Source organism: Cyprinodon variegatus, unplaced genomic scaffold (genome assembly GCF_000732505.1).
Source record: "Cyprinodon variegatus isolate N-32 unplaced genomic scaffold, C_variegatus-1.0 Scaffold1109, whole genome shotgun sequence".
Classification (NCBI taxonomy): Eukaryota; Metazoa; Chordata; class Actinopteri; order Cyprinodontiformes; family Cyprinodontidae; genus Cyprinodon; species Cyprinodon variegatus.
Window position 1 is genome coordinate 34553 of NW_015151562.1, and position 17663 is coordinate 52215.

Below are 17663 nucleotides of genomic sequence, written 5' to 3' on the forward strand. Positions count from 1 at the left end.
ACGCAGAGCAAGTCGGCGCTTGATGATTATTGGGGGCAAAAAAGTTTTAATATTTCGTTGTGGTAGTTATATTGAGTCACATAGCTCTTAAACACAGTACTGTGAAAAAATGATAATTGCAGAACAAAGTGCGGGTGCTTTAACTTAAGACATTTGCGTGTGTCTTTCTTTTCTTCAACCAAAGGAAGTGGCTGTTCTGCAGGAAGAGCCAGTTCAAGCTACGCAAACTACCTAAAGGGCGTGAATGTACTATGATGCAGCCTTTCATTTCCTCTTACAACACATACAGGAAGAATGAAGCACAGTCTGTCAAGATTGTGTCTGCCGAGAGTCAGAGGTGTTCAATATGAAGTTCTCTCTCTGGAGGCCAACTTTGCTGCTTTTCCTGGCTTTATCTGTAGGATGCGGTAAGAACAACATTTGTTTTTATATTCTTATGTGCCACCAACCTGAGCGTATAGTTAAACCGTCCACAATTCATGAGCCGTTCAAAAATATACTTGTGGATTTTTTTTTAGGGACATGTTAACAGAACTTAATTTCTCTAACTAGATTTATTTTGGATAATTTACTTATAAAAAAAAAAAAAAGGTAAAAGGGACAATCATGAGTCCAAATACTTATAAACATGTGTTTATATTACTTTCAATAACAATTATATAATTTTCATAGCCAATATTGCAACATTCTGTCGCACTTTTAAAGCTTTCCTCAGCAAGAAGTAGTTTATTCAAGTATGCTAAAAGTGCACTAATTTCCTACTTAAAATCAGGCAGCGCACTTATAGAGTTGACTTATTTTAAACTATATTTCATATACTTAACAAGAGTATAGTCAAGTGTACTTGACTATACTATTGTTTACTTTATTGTTTACAAAAGTATACTTTAGTAAACTTAAAAATGTCCCAATTTAGTTTGAAGAAGTATTACTTTAGTAATACTTCAAGTACACAAACAGTACATTGTTTGTTATACTTTCTAAACTTATACTTAAGTATTCTTAATAGAATTTACTTCAAGTATACTACTTTTTGCTAAGAGTTTGTTTAATTAGACCATTCAGGGAAAGTGATCTAATAAACAAATTACCCCCTCGGCATTAATCTTTTCCTGTTATCTAATTAATATTTTATTTTTATTTTAATGAAAAAAATGACATACTCTTCATACTTTAACTTCAGACTTTCAGTACTTTTAAATTTGAATTGCAATGAATGTAGCTTTTATTATTTTTATATTATTGATCATAAAGATAATATTAAAATATTTCTACTTTCATGGTTATAAAATGACAATAACAATTACTGTGAAAGTTATTATTGTTTGTAGTAGCAGAAGTATTAGACTTGATATTATATTCTATATGACCACACCTTAAAGAAAAGGCTTACAGCCCAGTTAAAATTGTTAGAAATAAATAATAACAATAATCTACATTTAATACTATAGTGAACAAAGAAGCCAAATTGACACAATGAAAGTGATGTAAAATATTGTGCAAAGAGAATTAAAATAATATAGTAACAGCTTGCAGCAGCAAAGTGGAAATGAATAAATTAGTGGTTGGTTTGGAGCAGAGCGTTCATTGGTGATGCAGCCTCTGTCAGGAAGCTACAGCTGAGACTGTTAGGTTTTCAAGTCTTACTTTAATTTAATCAGTTTACCATATATGGCCGACCGTCTCTTGGTCGGCCATACTGTAAATCTTCCCAGTTTTGGTTGTTTTTTATTGTTTTTTATTACAAACATTACAAATTTACGTCTGAGCTGTCTGCTTTTCTCCTTTTTTAAATGCCCCGGTTTGTTCTATCATGTTCTCTTCCAAACCAATGATGCTTCTACAGAACAGATATATTTCAACTAAAGTCAAATACTGCAAAGATTATTCTTTCCTAAAAAGGACAGTTGCTAGATTTCATGGTGTTAGAGTCAAGGGGCAAATAAAACAAACAATTTTCAAGATATATTTTCCAAAAACCTGAATCATACTATTTTTACTTCACCATTATTAAAAAATCCAAAGGATGTTTTTACCTTGTCTTCTCTGCATGTTAAATGTATATATTACTAAAAGGTATCATCGTTGCATAACATCTAAGCTATGGTAAACCTTTTATCAGCTGTTATCCATTACCATCTGTGTTTTGTCTCCTTTGCCACACAGAGGCCAAAGTGACGACTGAGATCCAGACTGGACCTCTGTATCGTGTTGTTGGCTCTCGGCTCTCCATGTTCTGCAATGCCAGTGGCTTCTCCAACCCCAATTCTGAAAAAGGTTTTGAAATCCGCACGAAGCTAACTGGCATCCCTGGAAGAGAGATGAATGTTATTAGCTCCTCAGATGAACATTTTAGTTATAATCGTTTTATGCGTCGCATCGAGAGAAATGATATTAACCTCATACGCTCTGGTCCATGCTCAATCGTATTTGAAATAAAAAACTTACTCAAGGAGGATGATGGGGAATATGAATGCACCGTACTAGATCCAGGAAGTCCACTTATTGGATCCTACACTGCAAAATCAGTTGTTAAAGGTAACTGATTATCATTTTATATGCTTATTGAGGTATGCTTATAAAATTTAAAAGCTGCAATCTTTACCTTCTTTCATTTCCACAGTGATTGACAACTCCTTAAGTGTTGCATCTAGCGACTCTCCTTCCTCATTGAGTTTTACCGAAGGAGAAGCTCTCACTTTAACCTGCCATGCCTCCACCAACACCATCCAGCACGTCCATCTGTCTCTCGGCTGGTATCTCCGTAAAGATGGGGCCGAAGATGCTGAACCTATCATTTCTTTGGATAAAGATTTCCAGCTTACTCCTGGTCAGGGCTTTGAGCAACGCTACAGAAACAAAGCCATCAGGTTAGATAAAATAGGGGAGGCCACATACACGCTTAAGATAGCTGAGCTGGAGCTCTCAGACCAGGGTAAAATTTACTGCCAAGCCCAGGAGTGGATTCAAGATCCTGATCGTTCCTGGTACAGGATCGCTCAAAAGGATGCAGAGGAAATATCTCTTACAGTCAAAGCTAAAGGTAAGAGGAAACAATAATTTAAATTACTTATATGAGGCACTGAATTAGATGGCATGTTGTGAAATTAGCACACTTTTGTGGATTATTGACAAGAAGTACTTGGTATATTTTTTCTTTTACTCTACATAGTGGTTACAGACACGTCATCTTTGGATGTGAGTCTTTCTGCACAGAACGCACTGCAGGAGGGGCAGGTACTTACACTGACCTGCAGGATCAACGCACAGAACCTCGCCACACGGTTCTTTTCTGTAGCATGGGTGTGGAAAGAATATGAGCTGGCACGGATTGGCCCTACAGGCATTCTGACTGTGAGTGAGGAATACAGTGACAGAGAGAGAGATGGGGAATTAAGAGTGACCCGGATTGGGAACGGACACTACCAACTCAAAGTACAGCCTGTGAAAACTACAGATGGAGGGAGTTATATCTGCAGGGCATGGTCGGAAGAGAGGAGTGAGGACGGAAACTTTCAACAAGGAGCAGCTCAGAACTCCCAACCACTGGATATCACAATCTCAACTCCAGGTTCATGGAAAATGCACACACACCGTCTTAAATACAACTTTACAGTACAGTATATGATTACAAATTCCTATAGTGACTTACAAATGTATTCACACCCTTTCACACTGTACTTTTCTTGCATAAAACAACTTACTTTAATAAATTATTGTGTTTATTTACATTGGAATACAATGCAATAGTCGATTTTAAAGTGGATGCATGGTTTCAAATATTCTGTTTTTACAAAAAGAAATCTTAAGTGGTTTGCTTGTCCAGTTAACTCTATTCCCCTACATACAAAAAGCATAGTAAACATGTAACAAAGAGTGCTCTGGTCAGATTAGACTACCACTGACATTTTAAAGTTGTTGTTTTAAAGTTACTTAAAACTGGAGCAAGGGTTCTGGATCCAGTAGGTTAACCGCTCTAGACACAAAGCCAAACACGGTGGCTTATTCAGAGTCCAGATCGAAATCTGATGTAAGAAAATTGTGGCAAGAGTTAAGAATGGCCTTACTCTCAGATTCTCTGTTATTTATTGCAGTTATTTTGCAAAAAAGACAAAAATTGCAGTCAGTAGATGTGCAAAGTTGGTATGACTATAACCTTCCAGACTTACAGTAAAAAAAATTATTTTCAAGATTTTAAAACCATATTGTTTTCCTTTCAATTAATAAACGCCTTTTACTATGTGCAGTTCAATTATATGAAACCTAATTTGATTAAGTAAATGATTCGCTTTAAAATTCAAAATTGTTCAGGGGTGATGAATACTTTTGTAAGAAAGATCTGTGATGATTAGAGGTAACTGATAATAATTTTGATAACATTTTGCCTTCTATGATCATCTTGTCAAACCCATTAATGTCTTCTGACTTATCTGCTTACAGAAAGTGGGCTTTCAGTCAAAATGCTAAACTTGAAGCAAAAAGTTTCCGAAGGACAGAAACTGAGCCTCATCTGTAACGTGGAGGGGATCAAAGGCCAGCTCTCTGTCTCCTGGCAACGCAAGCTCATGCAGACGCAGTCCCCTTTATTCACCAGCATCATCAGTCTGAGTCAGAATGGTGTCATAGAAAAAACAGAAGCTTTTGCGACTCGTAAGGTGAGAGTGACACGTCCAGCAACACAAAGCTTTGTCTTTGAGATGGATGAAGCGAGACCGTTTGATTCAGGTATCTACGAGTGTGTTGTCACTGAAACGCAAACCAACGGCAAAACTCAAAGCCACTCTCAACGTGCCAATGTGACTGTGACTCCTATTGGTAAGATATGCATGTTTGTTTAGTGTTTAACCTACTGATTTTTTTCCAATTGTAGTTGAGTATATTAAAGGCATAATACCCTTTCAACAAATACTACTTTCAACAAATATCGGTTGATTTATTTTTGGAAGCAAATCTTAAATGCATGTCACAAAAATGATTATTAACCCAATAATACCAAAAAGAAGGAACTAAAATATTTGGGGATTTTTAATTTGCATTGGCAGTTTATCAGTGTTTAGTACCCTTTGTCTAATAATCTCTAGCTTCCTGTTTAGAAAAAAAAAATACAGTGTTACACAGAGGAAAATTTCTCTGACCTAGTTCTCACAATTTTAACAGAAGTTTCAAATGCACTTTGGTTGTGTCCTATGTTTTGGTATCTGCTCTGAAGCAGGGCTCAACAGAGGCAAACAGAGCACCAATGTCACATGAATAAACAGCTATTCACTGATTGGCTAGGGATGTGATTAGCAGTTTGTCTCTGGATGGGGAGAAATTAAAAGGATTGGCCAAGGAAGCAGAGAGATGGACAACATGAATTTTACCCCAAACTGCATTACGAGAAGGGAGCTAAAGAACCCATAGCGATTATAAAAAGATTGACCACAGTTGGTTAAAAAAGAAAGCCATGTGCAAAGATTGAGACATATTTTTTAAAACATTGTATTTTTGTCTTGACCGCCGATAATGCACTGCAAAAATGATCTAAAAATGAGTAAAAATGTCTTAAATTAAGTGTATTTACTCTTAATTTAAGCAGGTAAATAAGATGATTTGCCAATGGAATGAGTATTTTTACTCTTATTATAAGATAATTAGATATCATGCACTTGAAATAAGATGATGCATTTTTTTTTCTCATTTCATTAGTAAATTGTCTTGTTCCATTGGTAAAGTGTCTTACTTGTCTCCTTAATACAAGAAAAAATGCACTTATTTTAAGAAAAAAAATACTTACTGAGCTTAAAATTTTTTGCAGTGTACCAATCAAAGGCATCTAATTAGGTTTCCTGGAAGTTAAAGAGTATAACTTAGCTTTTTACAAATCATGAGCCATGCCTAAAGGCTGAGGAAAAGAAAGAGGACATTAGCTTTCTGAATAATACGCAGAAACATTTCATAACAACTCAAGGCAGCTGGTCACACACAAAATCAGCTGAATCAGAAGCTTTTTTACATTAAAGTGAAATGAAAAATCCTGAAGTATTGGTCTAAAAAAACAATGAACTTAATGTAAATATGCTTTTTCTTGCTATTTTAGAGACCCTGGTCAAAGCGTCACTGAAGAGTCGAGAACCCACCGTGACTGTAGGAAAGAACTTAGATTTAATGTGCAAGGTTTTTGAAATTCCAAGTATGCCAATTACTCTGACTTGGAGTCAACAGACAGATGACTCCAACTTAAATACCATCCTGGTTTTGTCAAATGGTTCCATCAGCTGGTCCGGAAACCAGCACCGTTACCAAGTGGAGGTGAACAAACAAAGGGACTCTGTCATGTACTATCTTAAAATCCTTGGTGCAAGCCACAAGGAGGCAGGAACTTACCAGTGTAGGGTGTCAGTTTTCCTGGATAATGTATACAAAAAGCTTCTTCCATCCAACCCCCTGAAGGTGCAAGTCAATAATCCAGGTAATGCAGATATTTGACATGCTACATAACGCTATTTTACTTATTTTCTATTATTCTTTCTACAGTTGACTTTTTATTACATATTTTTCTCTCCCTCTTATAGAAAGCAAGCTTGCCCTATCATCTAAGCCAACCATTATGCAACGCATCAACACTGATATACAAATTGTTTGTAAAGTTACCTCAGCAACATCTAAGTCTTCTCTATATGCCGTCACCTGGGACCTCCAACAAGAAACTGGAAGTAAAAGAATTTTGAGCTCAGATCAAAATGCTCTCGTTACTTTTGGGCCAGAGATTGAGGAGAGTCACCAGCAACGCATCAGCATGAGCCGCACTTCGGGCCCTAACTTTGAGCTAACTATCAGACAAGCCAGAATGTCAGACAAAGGAGTTTATGTGTGCAACGTGGCTGAGTATCTACAAAATCCACTGGGAGAGTGGTATTTACTCTCAGAAAAAAATTCAAACACAACCCTAGACGTTACTGAGCCTGGTAAATTTCTTTTTTTTTTTTCATTGAAAAATTCTCATTTTGATTAACATTATCATATAATGCTTGATTTGAATGTCTTTTCAGTTTTGCTTCTGTCTTTTCCTAGCTATTTGCCTTATATTAGATAAAAACTCCTTACCCCCGAAAAATCCATATTCATAGCTTTATACATTTCTTTAAATTAGTTTAAGTACAAACATATTAGAAGTAACTGTAAATCTACTTTCTTACTATGTGCCAAAGATCCCTATTGAGATTAAGTCTTGGTCTTTCTAATAATATCTTACCTAAGACATTCTTTAATTGCTATGTCTAATTGTTAGGGACTGTAGAAGAATATCCACCCAAGTCTTTTACAGTGTTTTTCCGGTTTCTTTCCAGAATTTATCTGAATTTACCTGAATTCAATTTCCCATTTATCTTTTTTTGCATTTCTACATGACTGCTGAATAACATGATTCCCTCAGCTTGATGCTGCCACTACAATGTTTCACAGTGAAGAGGGTGTGCTCAGTGTGATGTGCAGTTGTAGTTTTCTGTCACAGCATTTTGCATAAAAAGTTGCATTTTGCCCTAATCAGACTTCAACACCTACCTCTAGATTTCTACTGACTGATTTCCCGTGGAGACTCCTCCTAAATTCCCAGTTTGTAAGATGCTAAGCTAATAAGGGATTCTCCCACATAAGCTACGGATGTCTGCAGCTCTTTCTGAGCTGGGCTTCTTGGCTTCTGCTCTGATTAATGTTCACCTTGTCATGTCAACTTAGGTTGATCCAGGTCTGGCTGGAAATATTTGAAATTAGTTAGTTGATTCGAATGAAGCAGTTTAGAAAAATATACATAGTGGTTTTGAAGAAAAAAGAGCTGTATACAAATGCATGCAACAATTTAATGTGATTTGGGTTGTTTTTAAGCTAGTGTGGATTTTTCCTGGAATATGTTAATACATTTAGCTAGATAATAGAGACATTAGCTCTGTTCTCTAGAAATACATAATGGCTATATGTCTAGGTTATGATAAAGTTCTCAAAGCCAAAGTAGTAAGTGTCATCCCCTAATTTGTCATGTTATAAGTGCAGTTGGTGTCTGCAGGATGGCAGCTTTTTTTCTTACCCTTGCACCTAACACTTTCTGTCTTTGTATTGTTATCCTAATAAAAGCAAGATCTGCTCACTGCCCCTTATTATTTTACGTTTATTTTCTCCTTTACCATATCTTCTGTTGCACTTATTTCTGTTAATTTCCATATTTGCCTTTTTCTCTAGCTTGTTAAGTTTTGCTTATTGATTCTTTGCCTCATTCAGATGTTGTTGAATCCCATGTTTCAGTTTTTTTTAAATTTTGTATGTATTTGTGTGTTTTTTATTTTTTTACAGAAGCACAATTGTCCATTCAAAACATAGAGACAGTGAAGAATATAAGCATTGCAGAGGAATTTTCCATTCCCTGCCATATCACCCAACAATCCAGCAATGACTCCCAGTTCCAGGTCAAATGGTTTTGGCAGAGAGGCACTGAAGCTACACCCATGTTTACAGCTTACAGAAATTCAACCTTACAAGTTGGCATTAAGGATGTTGCTGTGATGTATGGCCACCCCCTACCTGGTCAATTCAACCTTAAAGTTTCAAATACTAAGCCTAAAAACAGTGGCTTGTATTTCTGTGAAGTAGAAGAGTGGGTTTACTCTCTTGCTTATGGGTGGAGAAAACTTGCAGTGGAAAGGTCTGGTAAAATGAACATAACTGTTGGTGCTGAAGGTAAGCTCTCTTCACCTTCCAGCTACTTTCCTCTTTAGGGATGTTGCAATCACTTATGTTGAAACATGTTTTTTATTACCTTTTTTTTTTTTTTACAGGGGATGCCAAAGCTCTGGCTGGTTCAGAATGCATGGCTAATACTTGGATTGCAATATTTGCAGTAACTGTCATCATCTTGCTCTGCATCATAACAATTCTTCTGGTAAAAATCTGCAAGTCAGGGAAGAAGTCAGATCCATCTCTCTGGCCGGAAAGGCATGCACTAAAACCTGGACCAGAATACTGAAAGACTGAAACTAGAAGGACCAGCAGGAAAAGTTAAAAAAAGTAGGAAATGTGTACAAAAGAAAATGCTTTAGATTTGAAAAGGTTTACAGTGTCTTAGTTTTGTTTTTATTTTTTTTATAAAGTCTATTATGAGTTAAACATTTTTTACTTGCTGTGCTGTTGAGATTGTATTGATTTTAATGAATTATTTGTCTTTGTTTTTGTATTGTGCCTTATTATTATTGCACGGTAATGCAGTTTTTAGTGCTGTTTCCTTGCAAAAAGAAGTTCACAGGTTTGATTTCTAGCCCGGGGTCTTTCTGCATGGAGTTTGCATGTTGCCTAGACTGCTGGAGATAGGCACCAGCCCCACTGTGACCCTGATAGAGTAAGAGAGAAAAGATGGATGGATATTTCTGAGTGATTGTGACTTTCATGTTTGACTTCAAACTAAGAGTTTTAGGATATTAGTTAATGTTAAGTAAACAAGCATTTCTAAGTGCAGAAATTTTCAATGAAAAAACTTGAAAAAGGCAACTGATAAAATTTTTGGTTTTATAGATTCAAAAACATTACTGGTTTATGTTACAAAATGTAAAAACTATTGTTTATTTTTTTGAGATGGCAACTAAAGCTCAGCATTTTCTAGAACATCACAAGATGAAATGGGATAAGATTTGAAAATTTTTTTCATGACACAAGAGAAAAAACGGATGTTGTCTGCGGTTTTGCACAGGATGACGTCTGACTGTCTGCAAAGCTGTCCCAGGACAGATGCTTTCATAATCAGATAATTTATTTACTGTTGTAAAGAAAAAAAAGCTGGGGCAGGTTTGCTCAAACTGGATATATCTTTAAGGTGCTGGAAACCAAACACTGTCCAAAGGCAAAAAAAAAGAAAAAGGATTTCCAACACTTCTATCTGTCCACGAACTTTGCACAGATACCAGTGTGTTGAAGTGTTTGCAGTTCCCTTTTGTTAACAAAGAGCCAACCTTGCAGTTGTGGTTGCAAGCCCTATTTTGCAGCTCTTCTGCTTAAATTTGACCACAGAAACATTTCCTTTTTCATAATTTGTACTGCACTTTACTGTGCAGCGACTGTATGGGAAGATTGTGACATGTTTTTAACCTGTTTTGTACGTTTTTAAAATAAACAGCATTTGTGAAATTCTTTTTTATTTGTCTTCTCTGGTTACTATTTGTATCGTTTTCCCATCCTCCACATTTAACTGAAAATTGAAAGAAACTGCAGCATCAGTCAAAATAGCAAATATTTCAAGGTGTCTTTAAATTTTACACTAGATGTAATATAACGATACGACTGAAATTCTGGTTCTTAGGAATGTTGATAAATGAAACGATTCATGATTGAAGAACTTTTTCTATTCTCAGGCGTACTAATCCACTTATATCTATGGAATTTATTAGAAATAGGAATCGTTATAGACCTGCCACTTTTTAAAGTGTCTCTTTAGCTCTTGACATTCTCTTTATTGCATAACAATAGCTGTGTTCTTGGGTAAGCCTGCAAAGCATCAGAGGGATCTTTTTGTCAATACATGTTGGGAAAAAGATAGACTATTTTGCATGTTCTCCCCATGGATGCGTTGTTTCTCTCCGGGTATTCCGTTTTTCTCCCATAGTCCAAAAGCATGACTGTTAGGTTAATTGACCTCTCTTAATTGTCCTTAGGTGTGAGTGTGTGTTCATGGTTGTGTGACTTCATGTGTCCTTGTGCAGCCCTGCGACAAACTGGTGACCTGTCCCCGCATCTCGCCCATAGACTGCTGGAGCCCCACTGTGACCATGACAGGGCTAAGGGGTAGAAGATGGATGGATTGATTGATGAATGGACATTATATATAATCACCCGTATCTACATGGGTCTTGATACATTTTTGTATCATTTTGTAAAGCCAAAGTATTTTTGCTTCTGGCAAGATGTATTTTTGGATGTTTGTGAATTCACAAATCTCACGATATTCATCTTGTTTGACCTCAATAAAGATCATACCAAAAACATTTTTTCTTTGTTATAAGACAAAGAGAAGGATAAAAGGAAATAGGGGATTACAGAAATGTCATGGCACTTTGATTTCCCCACAAGGAAGAACAGGGGTATCAAAATATTCAGTCACCACAAGATATAATTACTATGTATGATGTCTTTTTAAACACCATTGGTTTGCATTGGATACAACCGTACATCCAACATATCCATTTTCTATGTGAGTTAATGATAATAAGACATGTCACCCAACAGTTTCAGAAATTCCAAGATGGCTGATTACACCCCAAAGGAGGGTACAGTACCAGCATCCTGGACATGCTTTTAATATTTGCATCATATCTTTGGAGAACAGTCTGACAGTGATAGAAGTTTATTGGCTACATAGATGGAAAAGTCCCTGATGTACATTAGGCCCCATTTGAATTTTTTACCTCTATAAAATTTGTGTTTTACCTACATCTTTAGGGAGCTCTGAGGATGGCCTGCACATAGCCTTTCCAAGCTCAAACTAATAAAGAATCAGCTGGGTTCTTGCATGCTAGAAGAATGACTAAGAGGACTGGCAGCAGCTAATGTTTTGTTTTTTGTTTTTTTTACAGCACTAGTGGCTCGTTTTTTCAAATAACAGCGTGACAGGAAAGGCGGTATGAGAGAGGGGGAGAGACATGTGGGAAAGGACCAAAGGCCAGACCTGAACCCGGGTCGGCCACACCGAGGGCCAAGGCCTCCGCACATGGAAGGAGCTGTCCTCTGAAGGGAGTAGTACACACCGTTGAAGGAAATCTTCAATTTCTCGCGTGGAATAGCCTTATTTCTAAGAACAAGAATAGACTGTCGAGTTTCAGATGAAAGTTCTCTTTTTCTGGCCATTTTAGCGTTTAGCGTTGGAGTGATAGTTGCTGGAAATGGGCCTCTATACACCTATGTAGATATTGCACCAAAAACCAGACATTTGCAGCTAGAATAGTAATTTTCCACATTAGCAATGTATAGAGTGTATTTCTTTAAAGTTAAGACTAGTTTAAAGTTATCTTCATTGAAAAGTACAGTGCTTTTCCTTCAAAAATAAGGACATTTCAATGTGACACCAAACTTTTGAACAGTAGTGTATGTATTTTTAAATATGTTCTTAAATAGGTATTATTGCCATGCTTAATGCTAAACATAGGTTTCTTTCACACATATATTTCAAATCATAATAGTTTTTCTACACCATTATCCTGAAAAATCATAAGTGTAAAAAATTATATTTAAGAAAATGACAGAAAACTCATATATCCTGTCTAGCATTGGTTGTGTTACATCCTGTGTACACCAGAGCAATAGGCTGTTTTCAGATTGCTGGATTAAAGCGCCTGATTGGCTAATAGGTTCCTAATTGATTTGATTGCCTCTTTACTGCTAAGTCCAAACTCTTCTACTCCCTTTAACTTGAATGACACATTTTATCCTTAAGTGTGAATTTGAAGTGACTTCACAGCGTTAAAAAACAACCAGCAGAGACTGAAAGTGGAGCTAATTATGCTAAGACACATAAGCAGCAGGTGAAGATGCTGAAAGATGTTTTAAAGTCTTAAACACTCATTTACTTCTGCTTCTTGTTTGACAAATAGTCATCATTATCAGACCAGTCCTTAACAAGAGTCTCTGTCTTTCACTACACAAATAATTTAATAATGTTTAGATAACTTTGTAAATCAGCTGTCACTGAACCTGTTAATTGATTAAACACCAAGGGGGATGGAAACTCCATTACACTACAGACTTTGCCAGAGATTCGTCTCCCCCCCACAAAGAAAAAAAAAAGAAAGATTTATAACATAGACTGTAATCTGTTGTTCTTTCAGACTGAATCTTGATCAAAAACTGATAGACTCAAAAATGATAGACATTTCTGGTTTGTAAAGTGAAACAATGTTAAAAATGTAAAAACTTTTCCACAGCACGCAGTCATAATAGTTATATGTACTAGCAAGTAATCTCACCAAAACCAAATTGGTGTTTGCAGTACTTAGAGTACTTTGACCTTGTTATCTCTGCTCATTTCATTCCACATTTGATTTGACATGATGACTCAATGTGTGCTTGAATTCAATTTCAATGAAAGCATTGATTGAATATTTTATAATGCATTATAGAATATTTTAATATGTTATAAGCTAAAATAGAAAAGCTTTTCATTTGCTTGCTTTAGGAAAATGTAATCCCAGACACACCTACTGTTTGTTGCTCAGAGACCAACAGTAGGATCAGTGCGTAAGAGCACTTAGCATGACTGGTTGGTCATCAAACAATAAAAAATCTCTTCACTTTTTCAGAACACTACAACTTACAACATCACAGATTCAAAGACTATTCCAAAAACTGCTCAGAGCCATGTGCTTTGTGCTCAGTCAGAAGAAAGGCCACAGATAAGCTAAGCTTGCAATTTCAGAAATACACATATTTGACGCTTATTAGATCTTTTTATTTTGATATCTTTTTAAATATACATGCACGGTCGACGGATATATTAGAAGAGATATCCTACCGAAAAGGACTTATTTTTAAGATCAAAATAATGCTCAACAATAAATCTAAATTGAAAAATCCTTTGATGGTATAGGCTCAAATAATGTTACTATAAAGACACAAAAAAATGAATCTCTAAGATTTTATCCATAAAAGTCCAGCCCATGTTTATAGGAACTTCATGTTATATGGCTATTTGTTTTGTTTTGGAACTTGTCTTTCTGGATTATGGACATATCAGAAAAGAACTATCTTGACTTTCTCTTTCACAATGTTCTAATGTTTTCCTAAAGCGCCACCATGTGGTCCATCAGTAGATGTGTCTCAGGAATAATTGGATAGATTGCCTGTTCATTCATACATTTTCTATACCTGCTGCTTTTACACTAGGAGAGACACAGGGTGAGACACTCCATACAAGGAAAGCATGTATATTCTATATAAAAACTTCATCACAATTATTCATATTCCATATAGAAACACTTGAGAGAAAAAAGATTCAAATTCAGGAATTCTTGTGGGCTAAAGTAGAGCTCAAGATATCTCTTTTTGCATGCAGCTCAATGCAAACTAAGAAAAAAGTCCAGAAGATGAATCTCAGTAGAACAGATTTCCTGCTGACCTTCCATGACGCATGCAGGGCAAAATGATTAATCTGCCAGTGACATGATTGAACATCTCCACAATCCCATAAAATCATAGCTTGTACTTCAAAAAAAATGATACATTTAAGGATTCTAAATTAGCACTGGTATGTCTCTTATTAAAATGGGGTAACAAAAAAATATATAGATGTCAAGGACAGATTATATAAGGCTTATATATGTTAAAAAATAGTTTCCAACATATAATGCTGCCATTACCATGTTTGGAGATAAGATGTAAATGTAGGTTTGTGCATGTAAAAAGATATGCAAACTTGTCAGCACATGCAAAACTGATCTAAATAGCAGTTACAAATTAATGCAATTGTGTAAAATGTACGTAACAGCAGGTAAAAACTGTTTTGCTGATAATATGCAAATCAGCTGAAAGTGCATGTCTCTAACTTGGAAAGACATATTTTGCTATCTTGCCCCTCTGGACTTCAACTCAATCCAATTCAGTTTATTTATACAGTGCCAATTGTCAACACATGTCATCTCAAGGCACTTTACAATTCAACCAGATCATACAGTCAGATTTATTAATAGTTTTCTATCCAAGGAAAACGAGTTGATTGCGTTGACTCATTGACTCGAACGCAATCCTTCACACCAAGCATGCTTGTAGCGACAGTGGAAAGGAAAAACTCCCTTTTAACAGGAAGGATCCTCCAGCAGAACCAGGCTCAGTGTGAGCGGACATCTGCTGAGGCCAACTGGGGTTCAAGGAGACAGAAGCAGACATACAGAAAGAAGCAGGGAAAAAAAAGGCAACTGTCCAGAAGCTCCACAGGCGGCCACATCAAGGAGACACACATACAGACAGACGAGCTCTGAGCCAGCTCCCAAGGACTAAGGACTTCACTCTTAAAAAGGAGAGCAAAGTACACAAGTATTCCCTTCTTTTATTTCTAAGGAGCTCAAGTTCCTATTAATTAAATCCCTTCATTTTTTGAGCACTAGATGGAGCTATTGATCCAACAAAATGAAAGAGCTGTTTTTTTTGTTTGTTTTTCGTAGCAACAGCAAAGCCACAGCTTCTTGACCTTGTTACTTCTAATGTGAAGGTTTTAGATGTAAGATTGTTTTCAGTTCCTTCCCTTTTAACAAACACTGTTATCACATGCTGGTATTAAAGGTCAGTAACTTCTCTATAAATGAAACAAGAAGGAAAAAAGGAACATTGCAGGTTTGTCCGAATTATTTGTAAGCCTTTGAGTTGTTTTCACTATAACAGGGTCTAATTTATCTTGGGCAAGATTTATTCTCCTTAAAAAAATATATCTAAAAAAAAAAAATCTGTTGTATTAATATACATATAACCCACTTCTCCTGTGAGCCCCAAAGTAAATTCCCGTTTTTTAACTCACATAACAAAACATATATAGTTTAATTCCAGAATAAATGCAGATATTGTGCAGCTTCAGAGCTTTTTTTTTTTAAAAGAACATTAGCAATCAAACAGCTATTTTGAAGAATAAGGAAGATATAAAAAATCAAGCAGATGAAGTCATGGAGAACGTTAAAGCTGATAAAGTTATAAACCTATAAGGTAAATGGACAGAGTGTAGTGTAACTTTATAATCATCAAAGAGATGGCCATCCACCTAAGCATATAGGCTTGCCTATGAAGCATTGACCACAGCAGCAGCTGAAAGGTTTATGGTAACTTTAGACATTAGGTTTGGGAATCTGTCAACAGAACTGCTATTCATCTTAGTTTAGCACCTAAATGACCCAGAACTGAACTGCATGGAAATGAACAAAAAGCAATTAAGCCAAATATATATAAAATGTTACTTTAAATATATAATTTTTTCATGTACAGCCATAGTAAAACAGGCAAATATGTAAAATTTGTTTAGAAATGTAAACAGAAGAGCTTATTGTGTTAAAAGTCAAAGTAGCTTGCCAACTTTCTAGAGGACTTTGGTGCTCTGTGCACTGATGTTAGCGATAATAAAACTTATTCAATGAAAGACTGCAAGACTGAGGAATTGGTATAAAAGACATGAAGAATAATTGATTTGAAAAAGCCACTAAACTGGATACAAAAAAAAACAAAAAAAAAAACAAGGAAACTGAAGGCTCTGGTGGGAAGGTACAGTAAGAAACCAAGGGCTCTCAATTACTGGGTGAGTTGTGGAATTGCATTTGAACGATTCCAGTACAACTGGAAAGAAACATATTTGGAAAGGAAGGCGATTAGGGTTGGAACAGAGAGTTTGCATTCTGAAAAGGCAACAAGTATCTGAGACTTCTTTCTGCAAAACCCAAACCTCGAGATTGCTCCTCAGGCAGCTGAAAGCTGTTCACTGCTCCCTAAGGGTGATGGGTTAGAAACCAAAGACAAAATGTTTTGGAATGCAAATGTTCAATAAGAAAAACATGACTATAATTTTATTAAACTTATAACACATAGATGGGTCTAAACCAGAATGCAAGAAAATTGTTAATCAAAGGATAAAAAGACCAACTCTGAATAAGATTGTAAACCAAACAGGGATCAGAACAGAAGAAAAAACTGAGAAACAAAGAACAAAAGAACGAACTGATGATGAAAATCCTTAATGGCATTAACAAAAACCCAAAAATAAACTAAATACAAAACCAAGCAAGAATATATAAACAAATAATCCTGGATGATAACAAGAAGAGAAACCAAATACAGAACTATGACCCTAAACATTCAATCAGAGCAACATAGAGAATGTTTAGGTTTGTGATAGAATGGTGCAGTCAGTAATTATTATTTAGCACAAATCTTTAAAATTGCTGTTAATATATGCTACTTCTCAGTCTGAATGGGTTTGGTGTATCTATAAAAATAAATAAGTCAAATTGAGGAGTCTTAATATGTGAAGTGTGTTAAATTTACTGCTGTAATTTTGGTGAACATGGTTCTACAAACCGGCTGCTCAGTTGCACAGTGGGTGGCACTGCTGCCTTGCAGAAGGAGGTTCTGGGTTTGATTCCTGGCCCAGGGTCTTTCTGCATGGAGTTTGCATGTTCTCCCTGAGCATGTGAGGATTCTCTCTGGGTACTCAGGCTTCCTCCCACGGTCCAAAAACATGACTGCTAGGTTAATTGGCTTCTCTACAGTCCCCTTAGGTAGGTGTGTGTGTGTGTGTGTGTGTGTGTGTGTGTGTGTGTGTGTGGATGGCCATGTCTTTAATACCTGGTGGGGACAATTTCCTAGGAATATGCTACATTTTGGGGACTCATAGGTACTTGTGGGGACCAACAACTGGTCCCCATAAGGAAAGTTTCTCTTCTTGGGGTGGGGGTTAGGTTTAGGACTAAGGTGTGAATTGAGTTTAGGTTAGGTTTAGGGATAGGTATGTGTAATGAATGGAAGTCAATGGAAGGTCCCCACAAGGATATTGTGACACAACGTGTGTGTGTGTGTGTGGGGGGGGTGGGATGCAAGAGAGAGTCACAAAGAAAAACTCGTTAAAAATGAAAAAGATTGTTTCCATTTCTAAATGAAAACACAAATATTTCAATAACCACATACAC

At 36.2% G+C, this 17663-nt stretch overlaps 1 protein-coding gene across 1 annotated transcript; it reads left to right on the forward strand.

Annotated features, from left to right (window-relative positions):
* The first annotated feature begins 269 nt into the window (after positions 1-269).
* On the forward strand, positions 270-10139 carry LOC107101526 (immunoglobulin superfamily member 2-like). Its single transcript, XM_015400473.1, has 9 exons — positions 270-407; positions 2167-2538; positions 2624-3043; positions 3173-3571; positions 4441-4815; positions 6080-6451; positions 6555-6947; positions 8326-8709; positions 8808-10139. The coding sequence occupies exons 1-9, from the start codon at positions 347-349 to the stop codon at positions 8993-8995; spliced, it is 2964 nt and encodes a 987-aa protein (XP_015255959.1). The 5' UTR covers positions 270-346; the 3' UTR covers positions 8996-10139.
* Positions 10140-17663: the final 7524 nt, after the last annotated feature.